At 40.8% G+C, this 25,396-nt stretch overlaps 1 protein-coding gene across 2 annotated transcripts in view; it reads right to left on the reverse strand.

The window, feature by feature from the left end:
- Nucleotides 1-5,964: 5,964 nt before the first annotated feature.
- Nucleotides 5,965-25,396, reverse strand: part of LOC146059971 (mitochondrial glutamate carrier 1-like) — a 33,194-nt gene continuing 13,762 nt past the window's right edge. Inside the window, exons 3-11 of one of the 2 annotated variants that reach the window (XM_083172705.1) lie at nt 21,117-21,214; nt 20,462-20,587; nt 20,289-20,344; nt 17,546-17,636; nt 13,941-14,059; nt 13,564-13,768; nt 12,089-12,243; nt 9,961-10,036; nt 5,965-8,696 (exon numbers count right to left, since the gene is read on the reverse strand). In XM_083172705.1, coding sequence (XP_083028831.1) covers nt 8,534-8,696; nt 9,961-10,036; nt 12,089-12,243; nt 13,564-13,768; nt 13,941-14,059; nt 17,546-17,636; nt 20,289-20,344; nt 20,462-20,587; nt 21,117-21,136 — 1,011 coding nt within the window. In that variant the 5' untranslated portion in view covers nt 21,137-21,214 and the 3' untranslated portion in view covers nt 5,965-8,533. Of the gene's footprint in view, nt 8,697-9,960; nt 10,037-12,088; nt 12,244-13,563; nt 13,769-13,940; nt 14,060-17,545; nt 17,637-19,109; nt 19,182-20,288; nt 20,345-20,461; nt 20,588-21,116; nt 21,215-25,396 lie in introns of those variants that run through there. The other variant, XM_083172706.1, reaches the window with a different exon arrangement.

Consider the following 25,396-nt stretch of genomic DNA (forward strand, 5'->3'; position numbering starts at 1 on the left):
TATAGCCAAATGACAGACTGTCTCGGCGCTACGTGAGGTCTGAGACACCGAATCTGTCCATGGAAGCACGCTTCGTGGTTTGAGCCCTTATAAGGGCTTCAGTGAATGGTACTGCTCGAACACACAATCAAAATACAGAATATGAAAAATAAAGAATAGAGCAAACAACTGCCTGCGCACCGCTAGCCGGCACGCGCTTCGCAGTTCAGCTTCCTCAGGGCCCTCAAGCACCTATGCAGAAGGACACCCCTCATTTACATATTGAAGCATCACTTATAGCGAACCCAGAAGTCCATGATAAGCAATATACTGTATGTAGTCTTTGTGGATTTTTGTGATAGAGTGAGACATTAGAGGTTACGCAACCGAGTCTCTTATGGCACCCAGTAAGATGATCTGTTAAGTAGGAGAAGATTGGATCCCATAAGGCCGGTTTCACACACTCTGGCTCCTGCCGGACGGTGAAATCTTGCACGGCCAGGGAGCCGTGCCGCACATAGTAGTTTATCATGGAGGGGATGGCCACAGCCCAGCAGCCGTCCCTTCCAGTGTTGGGATCCGGCTGCAGCCGTGCAGCCGGGCCGTGTGAATGGACACAATAGTGTCCATTCACAACTAATGTGTGCGGCACGGCTCCCTGGCCGTGCGGGATTTCACCGTCCAGCAGGAGCCGGAGTGTGTGAAACCGGCCTCAGGATAACAATCCACCACACAGACCTGGGTAGCCACATACTGTGCAAATCACAACACATTTAGAATAAGAAAATTCTGAGCAACCCCTGCCTGCCACCCTTGTTTTAATGTATGTCATCCCAACCATGTATGTCTATCCATGTTGTTTTTAAATATTTTCGCAGCCTTTTAAAGGATTGAATAAAGGTTACATTTTATTGTTTGTTTAAGGTGAACCTACAAAAGGACATTTCTTTCTTTCTTCTTGAGGATATTTTGAGTAGAAAGTTTCCATACTTAACATTTATTAATATTTCTGTCAGTCTTTAACGTATATATGGTTATTTAACCAGCATTTTATATGTACTTCTACTATGCTCTTTCCTAGGTTTCTCTTTTAGGTTTATCCACAATTGTTTGTATATTCTCCTCGCGGCTGCGTGGGTTTCGTCCAGGTACCCCAGTTTCCTCCCACAATCCAAAAATACACTGGTAGGTTAATTGGCTCCCAACAATATGAACCCTAGAAAATCTGTGTGTGCGTGTACATGTGGTAGGACTGTAAGCTCTACTGGGGCAGAGACTGATGTGAACGTTCAAATATTCTCTGTAAAGCAATTTGTGCTATATAAATAAGTGGTAATCAATAAAAAAAAAAAATACATTGCTTAAATACTACTACCTTGGGGATTTTTTAAATTTCTAAAATTGCTGTAAAATTTTGTCTTATGCTGTGCCAAAGGCCCAAGATTGTAAAAAACCTCCACCATTCTGTTACAATGTGTTTGCATTGATACTCAATGACAGCAATGAAATCAGGTGTGGTGCTGTATGAAACACACCACTCCTGACTTCATAGCTTGTGCGTGTTGATGAATTCCACATCCACTCCTGAGATGCATCACCTATGATGCATTTATTTTATGTGTGTTGTACTGTGTGTTGTAGTGTATGTGTGTGCATCTGTCCAATGTGTGTGAGGTGCGTTACATATATATGTGTGTGTAGTGTGCATCGGTGCAATATTTAAGTGTGTGTTCTATATCTGTGCAGTGTGTAAATGTGTGTTGTACTGTGAGTGGTGTGTTATGTGTGTATCTGTCCAATGTGTAAGCGTGTGAGGTGCGCTACATATACATACCTCCCAACATGACCCTCTCCAGGAGGGACACAATGCTCTGTTTCTGGACTTTCCCCTGAATGTATGATTGCCATCACCTGCGCCAAACAGGTAAATGATAAGAAAGGTGTTTTTCAACACAGGTGATGGCAGTTATTCATTCAGAGGGAAGTCCAGAAACAGAGCATTGTGTCCCTCCTGGAGGTGGTCATTTTGGTGGGGTATGTGTTTATATGCGTATGTAATGTGCTGTGTGTGCTTGTATGTCGTGTACGGTTTGTGTGATGTGTGGTATATGTATATCCCCAATTATTTCTAATGGTTTAAAGCCTCCACCATAATGTTAGAATGTGCTTGCATTCACTCAACGAAACCAGGTGTGGTGTTTTTCCTTCGTAATCTTTTTCCCAGATCAATTAAGGCACATTGAACCTTGGTGTTTTTTAAATTTCTAATACCCCTTTTACACCGCCGCAAAAACCCGTGATTTTCCCTTGTGGACCCAGGTCAGTGGCAATGTAAAAGGGGTTAACCCGTGTTCCTTTACACAGGACTTCTACACAGGTCCTGACCATGGTAGAACAAGGGCAGGACCTGGGTAGTGGGCAGTGTAAACGAGTATGCCGGGTTAGCCAACCCGGATCCTATTTACAGCAATGGGGGAAGTCCAACCTCCGGACTGCAGTGTCCTGCGGTCAACATGGAGGTTGGGCGGGGGCACACACAGCCTCCGCTGCTGCACTTTGCAGACAGCAGCGGAGGCAGGGTGGAGGTGAATGCGCTGGGGATGGGGGGGGGGGGGTGTGTGTGCACGGAGGCTGGGGGCAGACCGGCAGCTTACCTTGGTGCTGGGCTTGCTCCCAGTGCGGTGGTCTGGGGCCCGGCAATCGGTGGCCCCGGCGCTTGGAGATTGCATCTCCAAGCACCGCCCCCATTTACACTGTGGGGCAGCACCACAGTGTAAACAGACCAAAATCCCGGATCCGACCTGGCTTGGAACAGTGGATTTCGGTGTAAAAGGGGTAGAAGTGAAATTTGGCAAAAACGGCTTTGAAGTGCACACCACCGGGTCCAGAGGTACCTTGTTGACGAATTTAGCGGCTCTGAGTGCCACAGTATGTCCGGAATGCGATAGACATGCACACACTCTTTAACTTATCATTATTTTAACTTATTATATAGATATCTGTCTATCTTAGGAATCTAATGCCACATTAACAGCTGTCACTGGAATGGCTACCCTAACACCTGATTCATTGTTTAACTACTACACACCATCATGAAGGTTTGAATTAATCCCCCTAAACATCGGTAATAAATCAATAAACATTCAGAAAAATATAACATCCAATATAAGACACAAGTACTCATGAAGCAAAGCTTTATCATCCACATTGACTTTATTCAGTCACCATTGATCAAAAAAGAAGAAAAATATACATGTATATAAATATTTACTCGATACAAGAATATATTATAACAAATTTTATGTTACAGCTGTAATGTGAAAAAATAAAGTATATCTTTTACACATCAGGGCATAATCATCTAGTACCCACCAAGTCCTAAGTTTTGATATAGTATAATGATATATATATATATATATTTCACAGTTCTAGATGGTATTGTATAGGAAACCGTGAAATCAGGCTTTCTGAACACTAAATGATGGATGAAAATGGACAAGTATCCTTATTAAACCAGCAAATTACTGAATGGAAGAAAAAGAAAACAAACAATCAATGCCTTCCATCCCACTCCACTGTAGTAGGGCATTCATTGGGTGATTCAATTGATTTTTGCACAATGCTAAATTATAGGTGCACAAAGGAGCAATTGGAGTGTCCATTAATTATTGTGCCTAAAACATTGCCTCTAGTCCTGGATAGGGCACAAAACCAACAGACTTTTGACACATTTGCAAGCAGAAATGTGTCCACTTCAATCATGCCCAAATGGAGCAACTGTAGGCTCTCCCAGGCACTGCAATGATTACAAGAGACCCCTTAGGCTGTGTACATACGGTGTGATTTTGGCAATCTATTTGGACTATATAGCCAAAATTCCCTAGCAAGTGAGGAAAAATCGCCCAGTGTTCAGCCGCATGTGATCACGGTGCACAACATCGGTATCGCATGGCTAAATAGACCACGCAAGCAAGTCTAACTGGTCTATATCACATGTATTTGGTTTAGGGCCAAATAGCAAGATACTGTAAATCTAATTAATTTGTACTGTGCAACTCCTATATAATTTTAATTGTGTTTTTTATCTTTAATAAATTTATATAGAGATATACAGTGCGCTCTCATTTATACCGTATTTTAGTTTGTTTCCATTTTCTTGGGAGCAGCACACTAGTAGATTTATGCTGTAGTTCAATAATAGTAAAACTCATATAGCGGATTTGCGCCCGATATACCTGTGGTATATTTTGTTGTAAATCTAAAGCATATCATAAGGTGTGTACACACTGGTCAAATCCCGAGGCCGCCGAGACCCAGCTGGGTGCCAGCATTGGCTGGCAAAGAGAGGGACAGCGCTGGGGGAGGAAGTGGGGGCATGCTGGATTGAGCAGCATGGCCTTTGTTACAAGATAGTAGAAATAGACTGTGATTCCAGTCTATTTCTACATTTTATTCCAACACCGTGGGGCCACGCATTGGGATTGGATGTTATTTGAACTAAATAGCCATTGATTTTGATTATATAAAAGAAGCAGACTTATATCAGTCAAAACTGATAGCCAAAATTGCACCACCTTTGTGGAGTTAGCCCAAATTGGCCATTAGCCTAAATCTCACCGTGTGTACACACTATGGGGCCCATTTATCAAGTAATATTTGCGGCTAAATCCCCGAAAAGACCCGTTTTCGGGGGTTAACCGCAAATACTAAGTATCACCTAAATGTATTAAGGGGGACCGCAGCAGGAATCTCCGATCCCTGCAGCGCCGCCGGCCGCATCCCCCATAGGTTTCTATGGGGGATGCGAAGCTGCCCTATGCATCAACATCGGGCAGCCCGGCATCGCACACCTTGGCTATCACCATTGTAATGTGGCGATAGCCCATTGTAGCCTATGGCTACACATCGCACTGCCCGAGCAGGGCAGTGTGGTAAGAGGGGTCGGCGGGGATCAGCGCTTTGCAGGGACGGGCTCCTATCGGAGCCCTGTCCCTGCGCCCCTAATATTGATACATTGCCCCGATATGATTGCATGTTACAATGCGATCCTGGGCGGTAATATTCCGCCCAGATCGCATTGTAAATGCGATCATGATAAATGGGCCCCTATAAGAGACCTATTCATGATGGAGTGCTCTGAAAGATCAATACACTGAAGCAGTGTTGTAAGGAGGAATGTGACTAAATTCCTCAAATAAACAGTGGAAACACCTATTGAAAACAATGACTTTTTGTTATGCCTGGATAAAGCATTTCCATAATCGAATTACCAATGTAGTGTTCTTCAGGTTGGCCTATTTTTGTTTTAAAAAGAACAAAAAACTTTTTCTTAAAAAACACAGAAAATTGAAGTTAGAAAAAAATATATAGTTTTTGATGAGCACCAGGTGATTGTTAACTATGCCTAGATACTTGAAGCAATATGAGACAGGCTGTACACGTCTGACACAAAGTAAAGATTATCATGGCAATTGGCTTACAATGAGAAGAGCAAAAAAATTTCCAGTCATAAACAAACAGCAAATATATTAATTTTGTTCACTGGCACCATCTCTATATACATAAAATAGTTTGGTACAATTAAAACCTAAATGAAGCAGACTTACTCAAATGGTTAGACATTAGAAAACTAAAAAAAAAGTGTAACCAGTGCGTGATTTAACCTACGACACCTTTGGCTTGCTCCACAAGGCAGACAAGGGTTTACATTTCTTTCCTATGTGAGCCCTGTAGAAGGCTGCTACAATAAAATGGACACAAAACTTCATGTAAATAGCTGTGAAGAAAATAAAACTTTATAAAGGAGACTAAAAAAATACATCCATCTATTAAACTAGGGCACGGATATGACTTACTGTGTTTGTTAATATTTGGGAAATGTTTTTATGGACCCGACACATTCGGTTACTGTAAATCGATAGCCAGTGTAATAATGTAAGTCTTTATAGAGTATCCCACAGCCTTCAAAACATAAAAAAAAAAAAAAAAAGAGGTAGCGGTCTAGTGAGATCCCCAACATTCAGATGGACAAACCAGGGCAGAAAAGGAGTATCCATCACAGCCCCAATAATATATCAGTTTGCATAATCCAAATACATTATACATCCCAGATGTAGGCTTACAGCATGCATTATATTCCATCTGCTAAATCCAGTGCAAATCTAATATAAAACGTTAATCGCTGCATCTATCATTTACAAAGTTGCATTAAACAAGTGTTTAAACAAAGAACCATAGAATTAACAGCAGCACATTTGCATTTATGATAATTGTTATATAGGCAATGGCCAGTATACCATTAGGCCCGATGGTATACCACTTCCAAAACACATCTGTCTGTATAGTCGTGGGCCTATGAGTTTTTGCAGCATTAATTGTGGCTTTTAGATGCTCTTATTAGGGATTTGGTTTTGCCAACCTGAGGCAGGTGAACCAAAGCCACAATAAGTGCAAGCTGTCAGGCCAATAGGATAGCCCAGTGTGTTAATTAGCCATGGAATTACCTGCAGCTAATTGGATGCTGGCCAGAGGCTAGTGTTTCTAGTCGTGATGATGTGGTACATATTATTTTATCACAAAGGAAAGTTATTACAAGATGGCGGTGCTTGTAAAAAAATACTTTTGTGAAAGTAATTTTTTTTCACTTTTTCCCCCATATCTGCCAAGTGGTTTCTTTGTCTTGTTGTGTCCATAGACTATATAGAAGCAGCAATCCCAATTTGATTGCACCACCATCTGCAATCGCATTACATACCGCGAGCTGTAACCTTGTGGCAGTCATGTTTGGTTGCCCTCCTAATTGGTGTTGAAAACAAGAGAAGAGCACTTATTCCACCAATTAATAATAGCTACTGTGGTGTTACTGCTTTAAAAGCCATACATGCATGAACAAAAGTCATACTGTGATAATCACAAAAGTACATGTAGTTTCCTCTATAGCAGTGGTTCTCAAACTCGGTCCTCAGGACCCCACACAGTTATGTTTACCAGGTCACCCTACAGGTGCTCTCATTGCTGACTGACACATTTTAAAATATCCACAGGTAGAGCTAATTATTTCACTTGATTCCGTGAGGAGACCTGCAAAACATGCTCTGTGTGGGGTCCTGAGGACGGACTGAGAACCTCAGCTCTATAGAGACTGTATATAGCGCTATAGCAGGCATTCCCACCCACGGTCCTCAACAGTGCAGGTTTTAGGGATATCCAGGCTTGAGCACAGGTAACTTAATTAGTACCTCAGCTATTTGGATTTATCCATATGTACTGAAGCCTGGATATCACTAAAACCTGCACTGTTGGTGTGCCTTGAGGACTGTGGTTGGGAATGCCTGCTCTATATTAATCCAGAATACCACTCACCAACATATGCAACAAAATATCCAGCATATATTGTCTTGCTTTTGACTTAAGGCTATGCTTAAGGTGTGCACAAATAACACGCACACACAAACAGTAGCATAAAAGGTTTATAAATGAGCAGGGTATATTCACTGAAAAATAAAAATTCGTAAAAAAAAAAAAAACCAAAAAAACCCTTGAAAAGCCAAAAGCAGAAAACCAAACTGATATTTAAGTATACCAAAAAAATAAATAAAAAAAAATCACCTATTGTACGCAAACATCTTAAATTTAAACTGCTCGGATAAAGTGGCTTCAGCTGCTGATTTTAATAGAGCAAAATATTAAATGCATAACAGGCTTGTCTTTGTATTTAATATTATATTATGCCCCTTTAAATCTAACAGCGGACAGCACCAAAGTTGCAGCTTGGTAACCTTACCCCTTTTTGAGTTTTTAACCAAAATTAGGAATGTAGGACAGATAATGTCCCACCCATAGGAAAGAACTTCCACCAGCATGTATAAACACATCGGTGATCAATTATAGTGAGCAGAGGTATAGTGAGCCCAACACACAGAAATACGTGCAAAGTATGTATGATCTAAACCATAATACTTTCACTGTAGCTGCACAGAAGACTATTCAAGTTTTGGCACCAGAAGTTATCAATATTAAATATATAATACTAAAAATAGAATTGGCCCCTGTGACCCTTAACACATTCTCTCCCAGACTGAAAACATATCCGTTAGATAAAGGGATGTTTAGTGTGAAACCTCACCCAAGCAGTGACTGTAACATACTGTGACTTTCATTTTGTAAAACTATCAAAAATATCCAAGTGAGACCATTTCAGCAAATCTGTACCCTGATAATAACCTTTATGGGGGAAGAGAACCCCTTTATCCACCAAATTACAATTTAAGAGTGACTCGCTGTTTCCTAAATAAAACAGGGAATGATTAGTAAACATACAAACTCCCTCATGAATTGTGTCGGTCATGTCACTGCAACAAACAAGTGCTATTTTTCTATATCAAAGTGTGGATGAAAGTGCTGAAAGTAGAGGGGGAACAAAAACCCTTTACCGTTTTACACCCTTCTCCGAAAAACCTCCTAACTCATACAAAACCAAGTTCAAGACAAAGTGAAAACACACAATCTGCGGTTGTCCTTTCTCCGTGCAGTGTAGTTTAGTGGAATGCTTCAATTATTCAGCTGCTAAACGGTTCAACTGGACAAACTCAAGAATTGTTTCTCCCACACCAAGGAAGTACACAACTTGGGCAATGCCAAAAAGTGGAGCAATGACTAATGCTCGACATCCTGATCCCTTCAGAAATGCAGACGGACCCTCTTTTATCCAAATTTTCCTGTCAAGAGAAAAAATAAATAAATTGATTATTATTAAGATAAAGTCATATAGACCAGCCAAATGTACTATTTGGGGGACTGCATTTGTGAAGGTACAAAACATACACTACTTAGCAACATATTTTTTTTGGTATAGGCAGTGTTCTCCCAACGCTATATTCCTGGGGCGGTATGTCCAGCAAAAAATTCCCAGCAGTGGGAGACAACAGAGCAGTGCACCTTATTGCTTTGAGCTGCCGCTGCCAGAAGTAAAGCACTGGCTGCCCCCACCATCGCTATCCTGGTCCACCCTGCCGCAACTTTGCCTGCCATAAGGAGGGTGTGGCCTTCCCTCTCCAGATAGACACAGAGTATGTGTCTAATGTTTTTGTGGGCACTGGATAAAGCGTTTAAAAAAAAAAATAAATACATTATTCCACAGGTTCTCAAACTCTGTTCTCCGCACCCCACACAGAGCATGTGTTCCAGGTCTCCTCACAGAATCACAAGTGAAATAATTAGGGTCAACTGTGGATCTTTTAAAATGTGTCAGTCAGTAATGAGTGCACCTGTCGGGTGACCTGGAAAACGTGAACTATGTGGGGTCCTGAGGACCGAGTTTGAGAACCCTTGCATTATAGCAAGTGGCCAATCTGCCATCTGCCAAAATCATGGTACAGTGCTACATATTTAAATACTTTGGGGTAGATTTACTAAAGCTTCTAAAAAGGAAAAAGAGGTGATGTTGCCCATAGCAACCAATCAGATTATCTCTATCATGTTGTAGGATGCAATAGAGAAATGATTGCTATGGGCAAAAATCACCATTTTAAATTTTCAGATGCTTTGGTAAAATTTACCCATTAGGACTTCCAACTGCTCTGATTACCTAGGGCCTGATTCAGAGACGCACGATAATGCATGTGCAACTGCAATTGTGTATTTAAATACCATGTAAATATATGCATAACTGTGACCTGGACTTCTATGGAGATGCCCACAGGTGGCTCTGCAAGTCGCTACTGGTGTATATATGTAGATCACTATTATCGGCCTTCTGATTAACACTATGGTTGTGAAGGAAGCGAGACACGGTATCGCAAACACATCCCCCGGCAGCACCTGCGCAGTGAACCTCATACGCAAGAACAGGCCAATAAAACTTTTAAGAATTGGGTTTGGGAAGAACTCTGAAGCAGTCCCATTAGGTTGTGGTTTACAAAGTAGGAAGCAATAAAGTAAATATATTCCATTACCTAAGAAGAATAAAAACACTTAAATTACCTGGCACAATCTATAATTCCACTGTAAGTCTCTTCATTTGTTCCTCTGTGGAGTGATTGAAGACGTGTCTTTATTACTGAAAGAGAACATTTACCAATTGAAAAGAAGCCATCCTAGTTGGGCAGCAACAAAAGAAACCAAATATCGGGCGAAGCTATATATGATGATATAATGTATAAATTAAATTAGTCTGCCAATCTAAATGTATAAAATTTCTTCTAAAGCACTCCTAATTGTTCATGACTCGCATATTAAATAAAATAGCAATAAACACTTGTGCACTTCCCAGAGGCTCCCAGCTAGTTTACTGGAACACTATATATGGAAAATCATTACAGAAAAAGAGAGTGCTTGGTTAAAAAGTGCAGTTGAATTTATTATAATACACACATATATAAAAGAACAACAACCTTAAAAGTTATATTTATATCAATTGATACATAGGACAATAGAATTAGTACACACACACACATAGATTTTGGTTTGCAGGATGGCACTCTAAATAGAAAAAAATCCCGGTGCCAGGAACATTTTGTACAATAAATCTATCTATCTCTCTCTCTCTATATATATATATATATATATATATATATATATATATACACACACACACACACACACACACGCAGTAGAGCTGGCACTCTTCCAATGGAAATAATTGGCCCCGGTGCCTACAGATCACAGTAACGCTGGGATCAGAAATAACAAGCAGATATATACACACTCACACTAGTCGGAACTAACAATACCAACATACACCAACACTAGTGTCTTCAGCGCCCTAAACCACGTGATGTCTTCAATATTACTTCAATAAGAATAAATAAAACATGAATAAATAAAAGCAATACACTTGTAGCTTCTTGCTTGTTGAAGAATAATTTTATTTCAAAGAGCTTTAAATCAGAACCCAATGCGTTTCGTCTCTCTTGGAGACTTCATCAGGGTTTTTTTTCTTTAATAAATTGCGCCTATCTAGGCTCTGAATATTTGTCCAACTGGACTCAGTCCTTTACAATGAAAAATACCTTTGTATAATTAAAAGACGTCTGAGTGCTACTGCACCAAGATTTATGGAGGACCAATATGTTGTGATACCACTCCAATACATACAAATATTCACAATCCCAATAGGCCTTCAATCCAAACAACTTTTTTTCAACAAACAAAATCTCAGTTGTACATCAATTGGATCAAGCGAATTTGGAAAATATTCCCTGTTTCTCTCCTGGATGTGTGTGCTCTCTTGCTGGGTTATTTTAGCTCACTCGTGCTGCTTTCAGTCAGAGATGTAACAGGGATACTGCCGTGCCTATTACACGCCGTGATTGTAGTGTACAGAGGCCACACACGTCCCTCTGTCTCCTACTTGGCGTTGCAGTCGGTGTAAGCTGCAATCATCAGGAGGGGAAGTCGGCACTCATGTTAACAGCGTACCTGACATTTAAAGCTGTATGCAGTCTCTGACCTCGGGTGCCGCACGGGTTCCCAACAGTCATTTACCCGACGTCGGGATCCTGACTGTCAAAACGCTGACAGCCGGGTGCCCGACGGCCACCCGCTATTTTCCCTCGTGGGGGTCCACGACACCCATAGAGGGAGAATAGAATAGCGTAGCGAGCCACTGCGCCCATAGCGAGCCACCGCAGCGTGGCGAGCGCTGCAAGCCCGCAAGGGGCTTTTTTGCGCTCGCCATGCTGTCCGACTCCGACCAGTAGGGATCCCGACTGTCGGAGTCCCATACCACACCCCTGACGTCGAATAAGCACATGCAGTGCATGGTGCTTTCAGTGCACCTGGCGTGGGTGACGGAATTTGTAAGCCGGCAACGGTAGAACAGTTAGCTGACGTGGTATGCAGTAGACCACCTTAATGCGTTTCTCCACACTTATGGACAGGCGGTTTCGTTAGACTTTTAAGGTTGTTGTTTTTTATATGTGTGTATTATAATAAATTTAACTGCACTTTTTACCCAAGAGCTCTCTTTTTCTGTAATAGTTTGGCAGCACATTGTAGTAGATCAAGGTTTATGTATAAACATATATGTAGACAGACACAGGTTATTTGAGGTTATCTGACACTAAAAATAGAAAATGCATAGCTACTGTATGTCTGAGTGCAGCCTTACCGTCACAGGGATTGACAGCCACAGCTGCTGTGGAACCAGCAATGCAGCCTGCCATAAACGAGTGGAAAAATGGAGCCCTCTCATCTGGAGAAGACTGCCCCAGCTTGTTGAGGTTGGAAAACAATGGGAAGTAGATCATAGAAAAGGGAACATCCCTGTAAAAAGAAAGCATAAACGCTGATCAAAAAACACTCACAAAACAAATTACTCATTAATTATCATCTTTTTGGGGGCAGTTATCAAGTGGAATACATAGGGGAAATCACTGCAGAACGCCTGCAATGCATCCCAATTCTTATAGGGTAATAAAGGTTTTGTTTAATGGTTATAAAAGAAGCACAGCTTACAGCGCCTGATGTCTGATGGCAGAATCTTTTACTAAAGAAGCTCATGCATTTACTTTTTACTATATGTAAACAGGAGACTGAGAGGTCAATTTACTAAGAGGAGTTTGATTGAAGATAGAATCCTTACCATAGCAACCAGATTCTATTTAATCTTCTAAAAGGTGGTAAATAAAGAAGTAAAATCTGATTGGTTGCTATGGGCAACATCCCATCTCCAACAGTACTCCCATCTTAGTAACTTTAACCCTGAGAGGTTATTAAATGGGCTACACGGCTTCCAAGGATGGCTGGGAATTATTTAATTAATTAGTGTTGGGGTGTGTCCTAAAACCTAAGTGGTTCTTGTGGCACATCTGGTTTCTTAGGTCCCGCTCCTGTGCTGCTAAATTCCAAATGATAGATCATCTCTACTGTGTACAAAAAAAAAAAAAAAATTATAATACACATTAAAATCAAATGTGTGTGATTAAAAATTTTTTTTTTTTAATTTTAAGGCAGGCATGGCCAAACTATGGCCCGCCAATTGTTGTGAAACTACAAGTCCCATCATGCCTTTCCACAGTTTTGCCATTAGGGAATGTTAAAACTATGGCAAGGCATGCTGGGATGTGTATTCACAACAGCTGAAGGGCCACATTTTGACCATGCCTGCTTTAAGGATATTAAATAGTGATTATTTAAGTATGCAAGGTGGGGAAAGTATTGGATATGGTGGTTTTTACCTCATTCCCAGACATAGAGATTTGGTGGTCTGTAAACTAAGAGTTGGAGAGAGATAAAAGTACCAACCAACTCATCACAATCATATTTCATAACATGGCAGTTAGGAGCTGATTGTCTGGGACTTCATCTCTCTCCAAAGCTGTAGCAAATAGACCCCATATTTACTAAAGTGCATGTTTACAAAAGTGACGATGTTCCCCAATAGCAACCAGATTCTAAGTAATCTCTTCTTGAAGGTGCTAGAAAAAGAAGTAGAATCTGGTTGCTATAGGCAACATCTCCACTTTTGTAAATGAACACTTTAGTAAATATATCCCACAGACTGTAGCTTTCAATTTTGGGAGCTTTTCTAATTGTGTATTTTGTTGTGTCGCCCAGGTACACCTATTCGTCTGACAAACATACCTCAGTACAGTTGCTCCCAATCCTTTGTATAGTCCTTTAACCCCGTCTGTGCGGAGGAGTCCAGAAGCGATCTGCATAGCAGACATTTTCGGAGCTACCAGCGCTGGCCCAACATTATACGCCCGAGTGATTAAGGGAATGGCATTTAAATGCTTTGCTCCATGCGTGAGGCTTTGTATCCCTGCTACAGTCTTCTGACAAGATGCTGAAAAACAAAGCATAACAGATTTAAAAAAAGTCTAATCTTTCATAAATATGATCAAATTTCTCCTCATACTTCAAAAGATGGAATAAAAAAAAAATACTTTTAAGAATGGTTCACACTTATACGAATCATTATAATACAGGATTTATGAAAGGGGCTAAAAGACAGGTACCTAATCTCCCAGCATCCTGTAGCTGTATCTTCAGCATTTCCATTGGTGTGGTTACAATAACCTGGCATGTCCCAGCACCACACCCTGCCAGCATTTCTTGCAATAGGGTCAATTTTTTGCTATAGAAGGAAAAAAAAAAAAAAAAAAATACATACATTTTAATTTTTATTAATCATTTTAATGCCTCCACATGAGTATTACTCTCCGCTCTGTTAGGCATTGGATAAAGAAAAAAAGATCCCTGACAATGCTATATTTAACCTCAGAACATGAGCATAAAGACATTGAACAGATGGAGGATAGAGTCCAATTTCCCAGAGTGGTAAAATGCTGCAGTACTAGGTCACCTGATAGGTGGCTGCCATAACTAAGGTATGTAGGTCACGAACAGGCTGCGTCCAATCTTAATGTGAGAAAGAGTTTAATATCAGCTCATATGAAAATGGAAATTTCCATTTCCTAGTAACTGGTGTTACTTGTCAATCATGTCTGCATTCTACTTGGCCAGAGAAACAAACTGTGGAACTGCTACAGCATTATATTGAGCAGAAGGCTACTGCACTATTACACTACAATGCCGTAAAAGCAGGCAAGCTTCCGGAGGTGCACGACTTTTGGATTCTGTCCGTATTTTTAAGGCAGCAATCATTTACAAGGCAAAACCAACATTGGTTTGCCTTATCAATGATTGCCACTTTTAAAATATGGGAAGACTAGCATAAAGTCCTGCTCCTGTGTTGTCATATTAATACAAGGTAAGAGAATGCTCAAGAAAAAAAAAAAAAATGGAACCCACATAAAGCTGTAATTATTTTATTGGCAGTGGTATTTCCCTTTTTTCTAGTGTGAAGGTGAATATCTGCTTCTGTATCCTCTCTGTGAGGAAGTCATTCTGCCCAAAGGATTGCCACAAGAGCATGCAAGAAACCCTTCTGTGAGATAAATGCAGGATATTCGTGCCTGTACAACTTGATGCTGAGGAGATTGCTGGACTGGGTTTTAGAAAGACCCTCATCCACTCACTGGTCAGCTCCAGATTGGACTACTGTATTCTCCGCCTTTCTGGCCTCCCTGACAAACGCCTCTCTCCACTCCAAATCCACCCTCTATGCTGCTGCCCAGCTCATCTGCCTCTCTAAATGTACTATGTCCACCTCCCCTCTCTTACAAGCCCTACATTTAACGGTATTCAATGCCACCTGTGAAGGGGTTTGTACGGCGAAAAATAAGCCATCCTCACCGTCAAACCTCCTCGCCATATTCAATGTTGGGGCCAAAACCTCGCCGTGAGAGGCGGCAAGTCTGCTGAATTTTGGCGTGAGCCTTGTCATTTTAATGGCCACACTCGCCGTTTCCACCTCACCTCAGGGAACAGGCGAGGAGGCGAATGGCAAGTGACCAGATTCATTGAATACCCTGAAGGCAAGCTATCTGCACTTCTTTGTGCCGATAGCTCACTGTCAGGCCATTGAATACAGCTCATGGCTCCATTTTCCCTTTAGAATCCAATTCAAACTCCTCACACTCGTTTGCAAAGGCCTCACCCATTCCTTTCCCCCTTATATATCTGACCTCATGTCTCTTTACACTCCCACCCACCCTTTTTGCACTCCACAAAATGCCCACCACCACCTCTCCTGCCAACTGGTTACTTCCTCCTACTCCTGCCTCCAAGAGGCTGTTGTGCTCCTTATCTCTGGAATTATGTACCCCTGTCTAAGAGACTCTCCATTACCCACAACTTTTAACAGGCTCCCGAGACCCATGTCTTCAGTAAACATAGCCATCTCTCATCCCAACCTCCTGTTTATGCCATTGTGCCCCTCCTGTGTCACCTGTCTCTGTGCCTTCCCCTTTAGAATGCAAGCTCTCAGTAGTACGGCCCTCCCTTCTCATGTGATTTTCATACATACATAGATAGATAGATAGATATGCATGCATACACACACACAAACCAGATCAGTGGTAATTGCCGGACACATGCCAGTGTTATTTGACTGACACAATGGACCGACAGGGGTTAGTAATAATGAAACATGTATTGTTAGGATTCATTGAGGACTGAGTTTGAAAAACCCATACAATATACTGTTCTATGCTAGTTGCTGAATGATCATAAATATATTTACATAAGCAGAATGAATTATAAGTTACGGACTATTCAATCGCTATTTTCATCACCTTGAAAAAGCTGTTGAAACAGTGAAACACGTTGGTGTCCAGGAAGGTGCTACCATAAAGCCCCTCATCACCCTGACCATCACTTTAACAAACTCCAGTGACCGAACCAGCCGAGCTCAGGAATCTGCTTGCACAGTACCAGCCATAAAGGCACTCAGAGCACTAGGGGACCCCTCCACTTTCCACTTGGCTACCCACTGCTGAAGAGGAAAAAAAAAAAAGGGACCCCACTACATTCCACTGAGCTGCCGACCTTTCTCGCAATCATGCTTAATTTAATCATTTTTTTCCCCAATCAAATGCTTTATATCCACTTCATCTTTGTACACTCTGATAATTAGTGCAGTTTTCCTTTGATATTTGCACTATTTGTTTTGGGACTGATGTCCCATATTATTGTAACTGCTGCTTGGCAAACCGGCTCAATCTCACCCCACTTACACACCTGATCCAGAGATGCACGCAACTGTAATTTTCACTGCGTTGCAACTGCTGATATCCACAAGTGAAGCTGCTGCCCAGAGATGAAGAGACACCCAATGGGTCTATCGCAACTCATTCGCAATTGCTCAAACATATGCAACCTTCACAAAAGAACAAGGAACATCGGAAGTAGTCATGCAGGCTCCATGTTTTTGCACACTTAAGCTTGTAACTGATCTCTCGAGATATATATATATATATATATATATATATATATATATATATATATATATATATATATATATATATATATATATATATATATATATATATATATATATATATATATATATATATATGGTACTTATGTATTATCTGGGCTCCCATGTTAAATGCACCACATTTTTTCATACCCCTACTATCCAAATACGCATGGAGTTGATTTTATATAGTGTGGCGAGCGCAGCGAGCCCCGCGAGGGGACGCGGTCTCATAAGAAAAACGGGAGCCCAGATATTACATAAGTACCATATATATATATATATCCCAAATTTGGCAAAATTATTTACATGTTCATGATAAAGTTTGGATAGTCCGTTACTTAGAATACATTCTGGCTATGTAATGTATTTATGATCATTCAGTAACTGACATAGAACAGCGTATTGCATGGATTTGTCAAGATTGTTTTTCAACCTCAGTCCTCAATGAATTTGTATCTTGCAGCGTATTGCATGGATTTGTCAAGATTGTTTTTCAACCTCAGTCCTCAATGAATTTGTATCTTGGCTGACATCTACAAAATGGATGCAATCCTTGTTCAGTTGCTGCTAATTATCTCAAACAAAATATGTGTATTCCAAATCCTAGTAGCAAAAGGTACCCAGACAGTAGTGTATATAACAAATGCCAGAACATCTCTAAACACTGAGTATTGATTTAAATGATTGAACATGGTAAATATAAATGATAAAATAAGTGTGTAGCTCAAAATAACTTACCCATCTTTTGCCAATTTGTGTCTGAAGAAGTCATTAGCAGCTAATTTAATTGCTTTCTCCGGAGTTACAAGAGTTAAGTTTACTGCAGCACCTATAAAGAACACAACCTATTACTAAACCCCAAGGAATATTCTTGTGACTAATAGTACCAACAGACACTACAGGTAAAACAATATTTACTGAGCTTATACATTGAAGTAGGACAGAAAAGCAGAAGAGAGACTGGATTAAATGTTATCTTGAGTTCACCAAACATATTTTACAACTCACTGATAGCCAGCTGTTTCAGTCCGTATATAGCAGACTGAAACATGCACCAACTTCAGTGTCTGTTTCAAATGTATATAATAACAGGTGTATGTGAATAAGTTTGTAAACAGAAGCGTTTAATAGCCGTTAGGGGAGTCAAAATCATGTATAATAGGGTGTATGTCTAGCATTCTACTACCACCAGAAGTAGTGGACCATTCCAAAATGGCTGCAAATAAGGGATGTGAGTGAAAGAACCAATTAGAAATGACACTGTCCAAGATTGACACTTCTCATTGGTTCTTTTGCTGACTCTGCTTCCTCCCATCCAAAACATGCCACTGCTGAGCGTGCAGCCTGTGCTGTGAAAGTAACCACAGAGCATGGGGGAATGGCAGAGCAGCTTTAAGCATATTCGGAACGTTACTGTTGATGCTTACATAGACAGTGGAAAAGTATCCTATGAAAGCAATATTTGATCAATAGCATGTAAACTGTTATCTAAACAGTGATTACAGCAAGAGTTTTGCTGGTGCAGAATTGAGCATAACTAATGTGACAGATAAGGTGAGGGGGAAAACCACGAACAAAGAGGCAGAACAATTGATACGGTTAGTAGAAATAAAAGAAGAACATTTTACATGCATTTTTTATTATTTCCTTTAAGACAGTTCTTGAAATTCCAATTCAAAGAAAAAAACGTCAGCCTTTTGAGTTTTTAGGTTTATCTGTCATGATGCAACCACTTTACACATTGGAAGTATTAGATCAGACAGTAGGTACTAAAATTCAACAATTGTAATGTCATTTTATTTTGTTTTTAAAATGGGTTTTAAATCCTATTTCAACTTCTTTAACTGCTGCTTCCAAGAACATGAACGGATTGTTGCAAGGTTCTGGATGTGTCTCATATGCTAATATAACGACAACAGGATTGGCTCAGATGTACGAATAAAATGCCAATTTTGAATGTTTTTTTTCATTGGAATAAAAAAAAAAAAAAAAAGGATATATTTATATGTATACATTAGACTCGAGTATTACAATGGCTATTAACAATTATGCATTGTCTCCTTAGAGAAATAGAAATCAAAAGGCTCACCAAATGTGTTTATTTAATTGAACACCCTCATAGGAGTTCTCCTTGCTAGGCCATTCAATGAACTGTCTTGCAGGATGAGAAGGGAAAGTTAGCAGAAGCTGTAGGAAAGCAAAGAAGGACAAAAAGCCTAACTTTTGCAACAAAAGAAAATAACCTCAAAAGATAGAAAGGAAAAAAATAAAATAAAAATGAAATAGGAGTTTTCCTAATTACAATTGTAGTACATTTAATGATCCACCGTGGCTTCGCCACATCGGCTAGCCCTCATAATCCACGGCGATAGGTCTGCAATATGAAAAACACAGATGCAAACAAACATTCTACTACCAACAGTCTAGCATGTGAAATATAGGACTACTGAGACACTAAGCATGGAATACAATCAAGTTAAAATGTACGGATAACTAGTTATTATAAATGATTGCCAACAAATAATAAAATAGCTCTTCCTAATAATGGAATTGGTAAGTTCACAGCTTAGCGAGCCATCTAACGCTGCCTGTTGGGCAAGCGAATGCCGCCATGTGAATCCCCACGGCATTGCAAATTGGTATTTAGCATAAACATCCATTCGCAGGGGAGCGTATGGATGTAAAATCATTTGATGGTTGCAGACCATCGAATAATTTTTCCCATGTTTGCAAATATAAGTCAGTCTTGACTGACCTATATTTGTGGCATCCGGCTTCGAGAACGGGGTGGGAGGCTGACGTCCTGCGTGGTCAGCCGCCGCCCCCAGCAGACAGCTGCCAGCCTGTGTTTGCCTGGGGACGCCCACCATTTTCTTGGGCGCACCCACTGTTTTTGTGTGCACACCCAGGAAATGGTGGGCATCGCAATGCGACAGTCCCCTGCCTCCCCCACCCCCTGTGGCGAACACATCGGGGACTGTGCAAGTCACCGAAGACTTCAACACAGTGGCCCTGCACATGCACATATCTGAATATACACATGCACAGAAACTAAACATCGGTCCCCGGTGCATATATGCCAGGGACCGATCAAACTAGAATCAGGCCCCAAGTTTAAATATAAAAAAACACCTTTCTGTTAGCATGCAGTAATCAATGCTACCCCAACCCACTAGTAATTATCACATTTGTGAGTTAAAAACACATGGTAGCAACAAATAAGCAGGGACATATCATTTTCAAGCAGCATTTTTATCAGTCTAGCAGCATACATGGAACAAATTAGGATGCACTAGTAAAACATACTAGCATATGCTTTACCCTGTGTGTTAAATAAAGCAAATAAAATACATTTTATTTTGCGCAAGTAAGTTATCCAAATATGGATTTTTTTTTTCCATTTTTAAACATTTAAAAAAGTGTTTATTTATACTGGAGTCAATTCTGTGTCTATGTGTATTGAATAAAGCAAAAAACATACCTCTATACATGCCAAAGTAACCCTCCGACCGCACAGTCTTTCTTAAACAGTCCCATCTGCAATACAGGTGAAACAGGTTTTTAAACAATATCTCAATGAGCTAACTAGTTACGGAGGCCTTCCCTCGCTGCCAGTAACAAGCCCCCCATACATACACACACACACACACTCACATGTTTTTGTAGATTTGTTGCCCATTCCTCTGGTTTTGAAGCCGTGTTTTGGTCAAGTCAATTGGAAAAACACAAGTCACCCCAATGATTCCGGCAATTCCACCACTGATGAGCTTGGCGGGTAAACTAAAAAAAAAACAAAAAAAAAACCACACATTTAACTGGTGTTGGATGGAAATAATCTGCTATCCTAACTAGGACAGCATGTTTTGTAATTCATTTATCATGTTCTAAATGTGAGCAAGCCTTGAAAAAAAACAATTTGGTTTAATAAAATTTGTAAAAGAAAGTCTTGAAGCATATTCACTAATAACAACACAACACTGAGAGCAGCTTTGACATGCTCCAGTCCAAAAATATATATGTATGCAGGGTGCATATAACAGTAGGATAGGGAGGATGTTAGTTAGGACGAGGAGAGGTATGTAAGGGTTGTTTCTAGTCAGACAGATAACCATTGACCTGCCATTTCAGTCAATTTAAAAAAGTACATGTACAGAAGCCACAGAAGTTTAAAAGGCTGTTCTCTATTCTTATTTTAACAATACTGTCCATACAGTATATAATGCCATGATTAATAGCAGTAACATATTTTTTCTATTTAAACCAAGGAGAGACTAAGAAAAAAAAAAAAAGGATTCACTTGTCTATTTACCTGATCTGCTTCTCAGCCATTTTTCAAGTATTCGTCTACGGAAGATCTCTTTGGTCACAACTGTACAGGCTCTGTGCTGCACGGAATCCAACTGTGCTCTGCAAAGAGATGGCACAGTCTGAAGTACATGAGCTGTGTGTCTATAAATATACCACTGGCATCCGCTCGCGTGCAAAAAGATCAATGAACGCAAATGACTCATTTACGGCTCACTGCATATACATATAAACGGTGAGCAAATTAACCGACAGTTACCCACACTGCATAACAGAACAAAAGTCATGTGACTTCTCCTCAATAACATGAAGCATACATGTTTGGCTTAACATTCATCATGAACAAGAGATGAGGATTAAAATTACTCAAACAGCTCCGGACCCATGACCAACATTGCTGTGCGACTACATCATGCAGCCCACCAATAATCCCTGCAATCTTGCTGGATCATTGAGGGTTTGCAGGTCTAATCACTGTTCCTTTCTGAGGATGCAAAGGACCCTTTCTACATGTGCGCGAATGGTCCTCCAACATAGCACATAGACTGGTATCAAATGGGCAGTGATTTCCAGTCCGATGCAGTTTTGGGGCAACAATGGGTTCCTTTTGAAAACGGAGGCATATCTTTGCTATTTAGGGGGAGGAAAGTATTCAGGGTTCTCTGTGGTTGGATGGAGATTTCCTGGCCTCTCGCAGGTGGCTTGTGCATCCCCAAGGGAGCTGCAAGCCATCTGACGCTGTTGCAATGAACCGATGCTGCATTCTAGGACACAAGTTGGACCAGCAGGAGACGACTAAAACATCAGCAGGAGAACCTAAATCATCAGCTTACATTCTTCTTCGGTCATAATAAGTAATCCAGACAAACCAAAAAGAAACCCCCATGTATTCCAAATTTCATTTGTGGATGAAAGGAATACAATAAAGAAAAGAAGTCTAAAATGAGACAAATGTAAATTAAGATTCAGGGCAATGGCACACATTGGTTCAAAGAGCTGGGGGGCCATGCTGCATTGGGCAGTATTGCCCTCGTTCCGAGATAGCAGGCATAGACTGTGCGGCAAAGTCTATTTCTACTTTCGATTCTGATGCCGCACAGGCGTGATTTTGGATCGGATCGGGAGCAGCCAAATGCAGTGAGATTTGCACTAGGTTGCGATTGATTTTGACTATATAGCCAATATCGATAGCCCAAATCGCACTGTGTCCACAGCTTAACCCCTTACCGACACAGCCTGTTTTTGCCTTCCTGACAGAGCCCTTTTTTTCCAAATCTGACATGTATCACTTAAGTGGGGATAACTTTTTTTTGCTTTTACTTATCCCAGTGATTTTGAGACTGTTTTCTCGTGACACATTGTACTTCAAGTTAGTGGAAAATTTTGGTCGATACAGTCTGTTTTTTGTGAAAAATACCAAAATGTCGTAAAAAAATTGAAAATTTAGCAATTTGCAAAATGATAAATTTTCTGCTTGTGAGACAAATAATCATACCACTCAAAATAGTTAATAACTAACATAGACCATATGTATACTTTATGTTTCCATCATTATTTCAACCTCCTTTAAATTTTTTTGGACACTAGGAGGCTTAAAATATGAATAGCAAATTCTCAAATTTTCAAGAAAATTTCAAACACTGATTTTTTTAGGGACCAGTTCAGTTCTGATGTGACTTTGAGGGACTTGTATGTGAGACACCCCCATAAATGATGCCATTTCAAAAACTGCACCCCTCACAGTATTCAAAAACGCATTTTGGAAGTTTGTTAACCCTTTAGGTGTTTCACAGGAATTAAAACAAAGTGTAGGTGAAATTTCAAAATTTCATTTTTTTTGCAGATTTGCAATTTTAATACATTTTCTAAGGAACACAGTAGATTTTACTAGAGAAATGTGACTAAAAATTGATTCCCCCAATTCTTTTGTTTTCATAAATATCCTATATGTGGCCCTAGTGTGCACGTTGACCAAACCACAGGCTTCATAATAGAAGGAGCACCTATTTGATTTTGGAGCCTCCTTTTTATGAGATTATTTTTTAGGCACCATGTAGGTTTCTAGGCACCATAAGATGCTAAAAGTTAGGAACCCCCCCCACAAGTGACCCCATTTTGCAAACTAGACCCCTCAGGGAATTCATCTAGGGGTATAGTGTACATTTCAAACCCCCAGGGGTTTCACCAATTTTGGTACAACTGGGCTGTGAAAATGAAAAATTACATTTTTTACACAAAAATGCAGTTCTGGCTCAAAATTTTTCATTTTCACAAGGAATTAGGGAGACAAAGCACCCCAAAATCTGTGCCCCAATGCCTCATATGTGACCAAAAAATACCATTTGGGTGCATGGCAGGACTCAGAAGGGAAGGAGTGATATTTGGATTTTGCAGCACACATTCTGGTGGAATGAATGGTGGGTGCTATGTCGCATTAGCAAGACCCCCGAAGCACGGTGAAATGATGAACCTAATAATCCATAGATATGTGGTATATTTTAAAGCACTCCTTCATACATAGGCCGGGTTTGTCGGGGCAAGTTTCACAGTGGAAAATAGTTTGCTTTCGTATTCCCTTTTTTTAGCAAACTTTGCACCTTTTTTGTGTCCTGCCCTTTTTTCCAGTGGAGGGGATTTCGTTAGGAAAATGCTGCCCTGATACAATACGGGGGCCAGTACTAGAAGTACTGGGGCCAGTACTAGAAGTACTGGGGCCAGTACTAGAAGTACTGGGGCCCTCTGCCTGCTGGTTCCCAAATATTAGGCCCTTTAGGACTTCCTCTTGAAAGTGCATAAATGTCCCTCGTCTGGCTGGTAGAACGGAATAGTACGTAAGCGTTATACAGTGCCATCTGGATGATATACACGGCCAGCTTCTTATGCCATATTTTTGTTTTCCGCAGGGCACTGTACGGCTTCAGTACCTGATCTGAAAGATCCACTCCGCCCATGTACTTATTGTAATCAAGGATACAAATAGGTTTTGAGGTGTGGGTACTGGTACCTCGTACAGGGACGGAGGTGGTACTGTCTCCGTGAATTGTTGTCAGTATAAGGACATCCCTCTTGTCCTTATATTTGACCAACAACATATTTTCGGTGCATATTGCCCTGCTTTCACCCTCTCTCAGTAATTGGGCAACGTGCGTTTTTGGGAGGCCTCTTTGGTTCTTGCGCACAGTACCGCAAGCTGCTGTACCTCTTGAACCAAGGGCCTTAAACAGGGGGATGCTGGTGTAAAAGTTATCCACATAGAGGTGATAACCTTTATCCAGGAAGGGGTGCACTAAATCCCAGACAATCTTTCCACTAACACCTACGAGGGAGGGGGGGCATTCTGGCGGTTCAATTCTTGTGTCCTTCCCTTCATATACCCTAAACCTGTGAGTGTACCCTGAGGTACTTTCGCACAGCTTATACATTTTTATGCCATACCATGCCCTCTTATTGGGAAGGTACTGGCGGAATTTAACCCTTCCTTTAAAATGTATAAGTGACTCGTCTACACAAATGAATTTTTGGGGGATGTACATCTCAGCAAATTTGGCGCTGAAATGATCAATGACCGGCCTGACTTTGAATAGCCGGTCAAAGGTGGGATCATCTCTGGGTGGGCACTGTGCATTATCGTTGTAATGCAAAAATTTAAGGATCGTCTCAAAACGAGTCCGGGTCATGGCCATACGATGAAGTGGGGTGCTGTACAGAACATCTGTACTCCAATATTGCCTAATTTCTGGCTTTTTAACTATGCCCATATGTAACACCAGACCCCAAAACGTCATCATCTCTACTGCATCTACAGGGGTCCACCTAGCAAATGATGACGTGGGGTTTTGGGCAATAAACTGCTGGGCATATAAATTACTTTGGTCCACCATTAAATTTATAAAATCATCAGAGAAAAAGACTTTGAAAAAGTCAATTTCTTTGAGGCCTGTAGTATCAAATTGGATTCCTGGGTTGGCCAAAAACTCAGGAACCTGGGGCTCAAAATTGTCTGGTGGTGGGGTCCATACGAGATCAATCATTGGGGGGGGGGGGTCTCAGCTGCTCTACGGGGGCGTCTTTGAGGGGGTCCCTCATCACTAGAGGAGGAAGAGGAGCTTAAGACGAATGCAAATTCATCGCTTTCTTAACTGGCTGTGTCAGTGTCAGAGGCAATAAGGGCATATGCCTCCTCCGCTGAAAACAGTCTTTGCGATGATTGGGACATTTTTATTATTTTTGTGTAGGCGTGTATAGTGTAGGGGGGGGGGGGGGGGGGGTACAAACTTTATTTCA

This window comes from Crinia signifera, chromosome 2 (genome assembly GCF_055691185.1).
Source record: "Crinia signifera chromosome 2, ASM5569118v1, whole genome shotgun sequence".
NCBI lineage: Eukaryota > Metazoa > Chordata > Amphibia > Anura > Myobatrachidae > Crinia > Crinia signifera.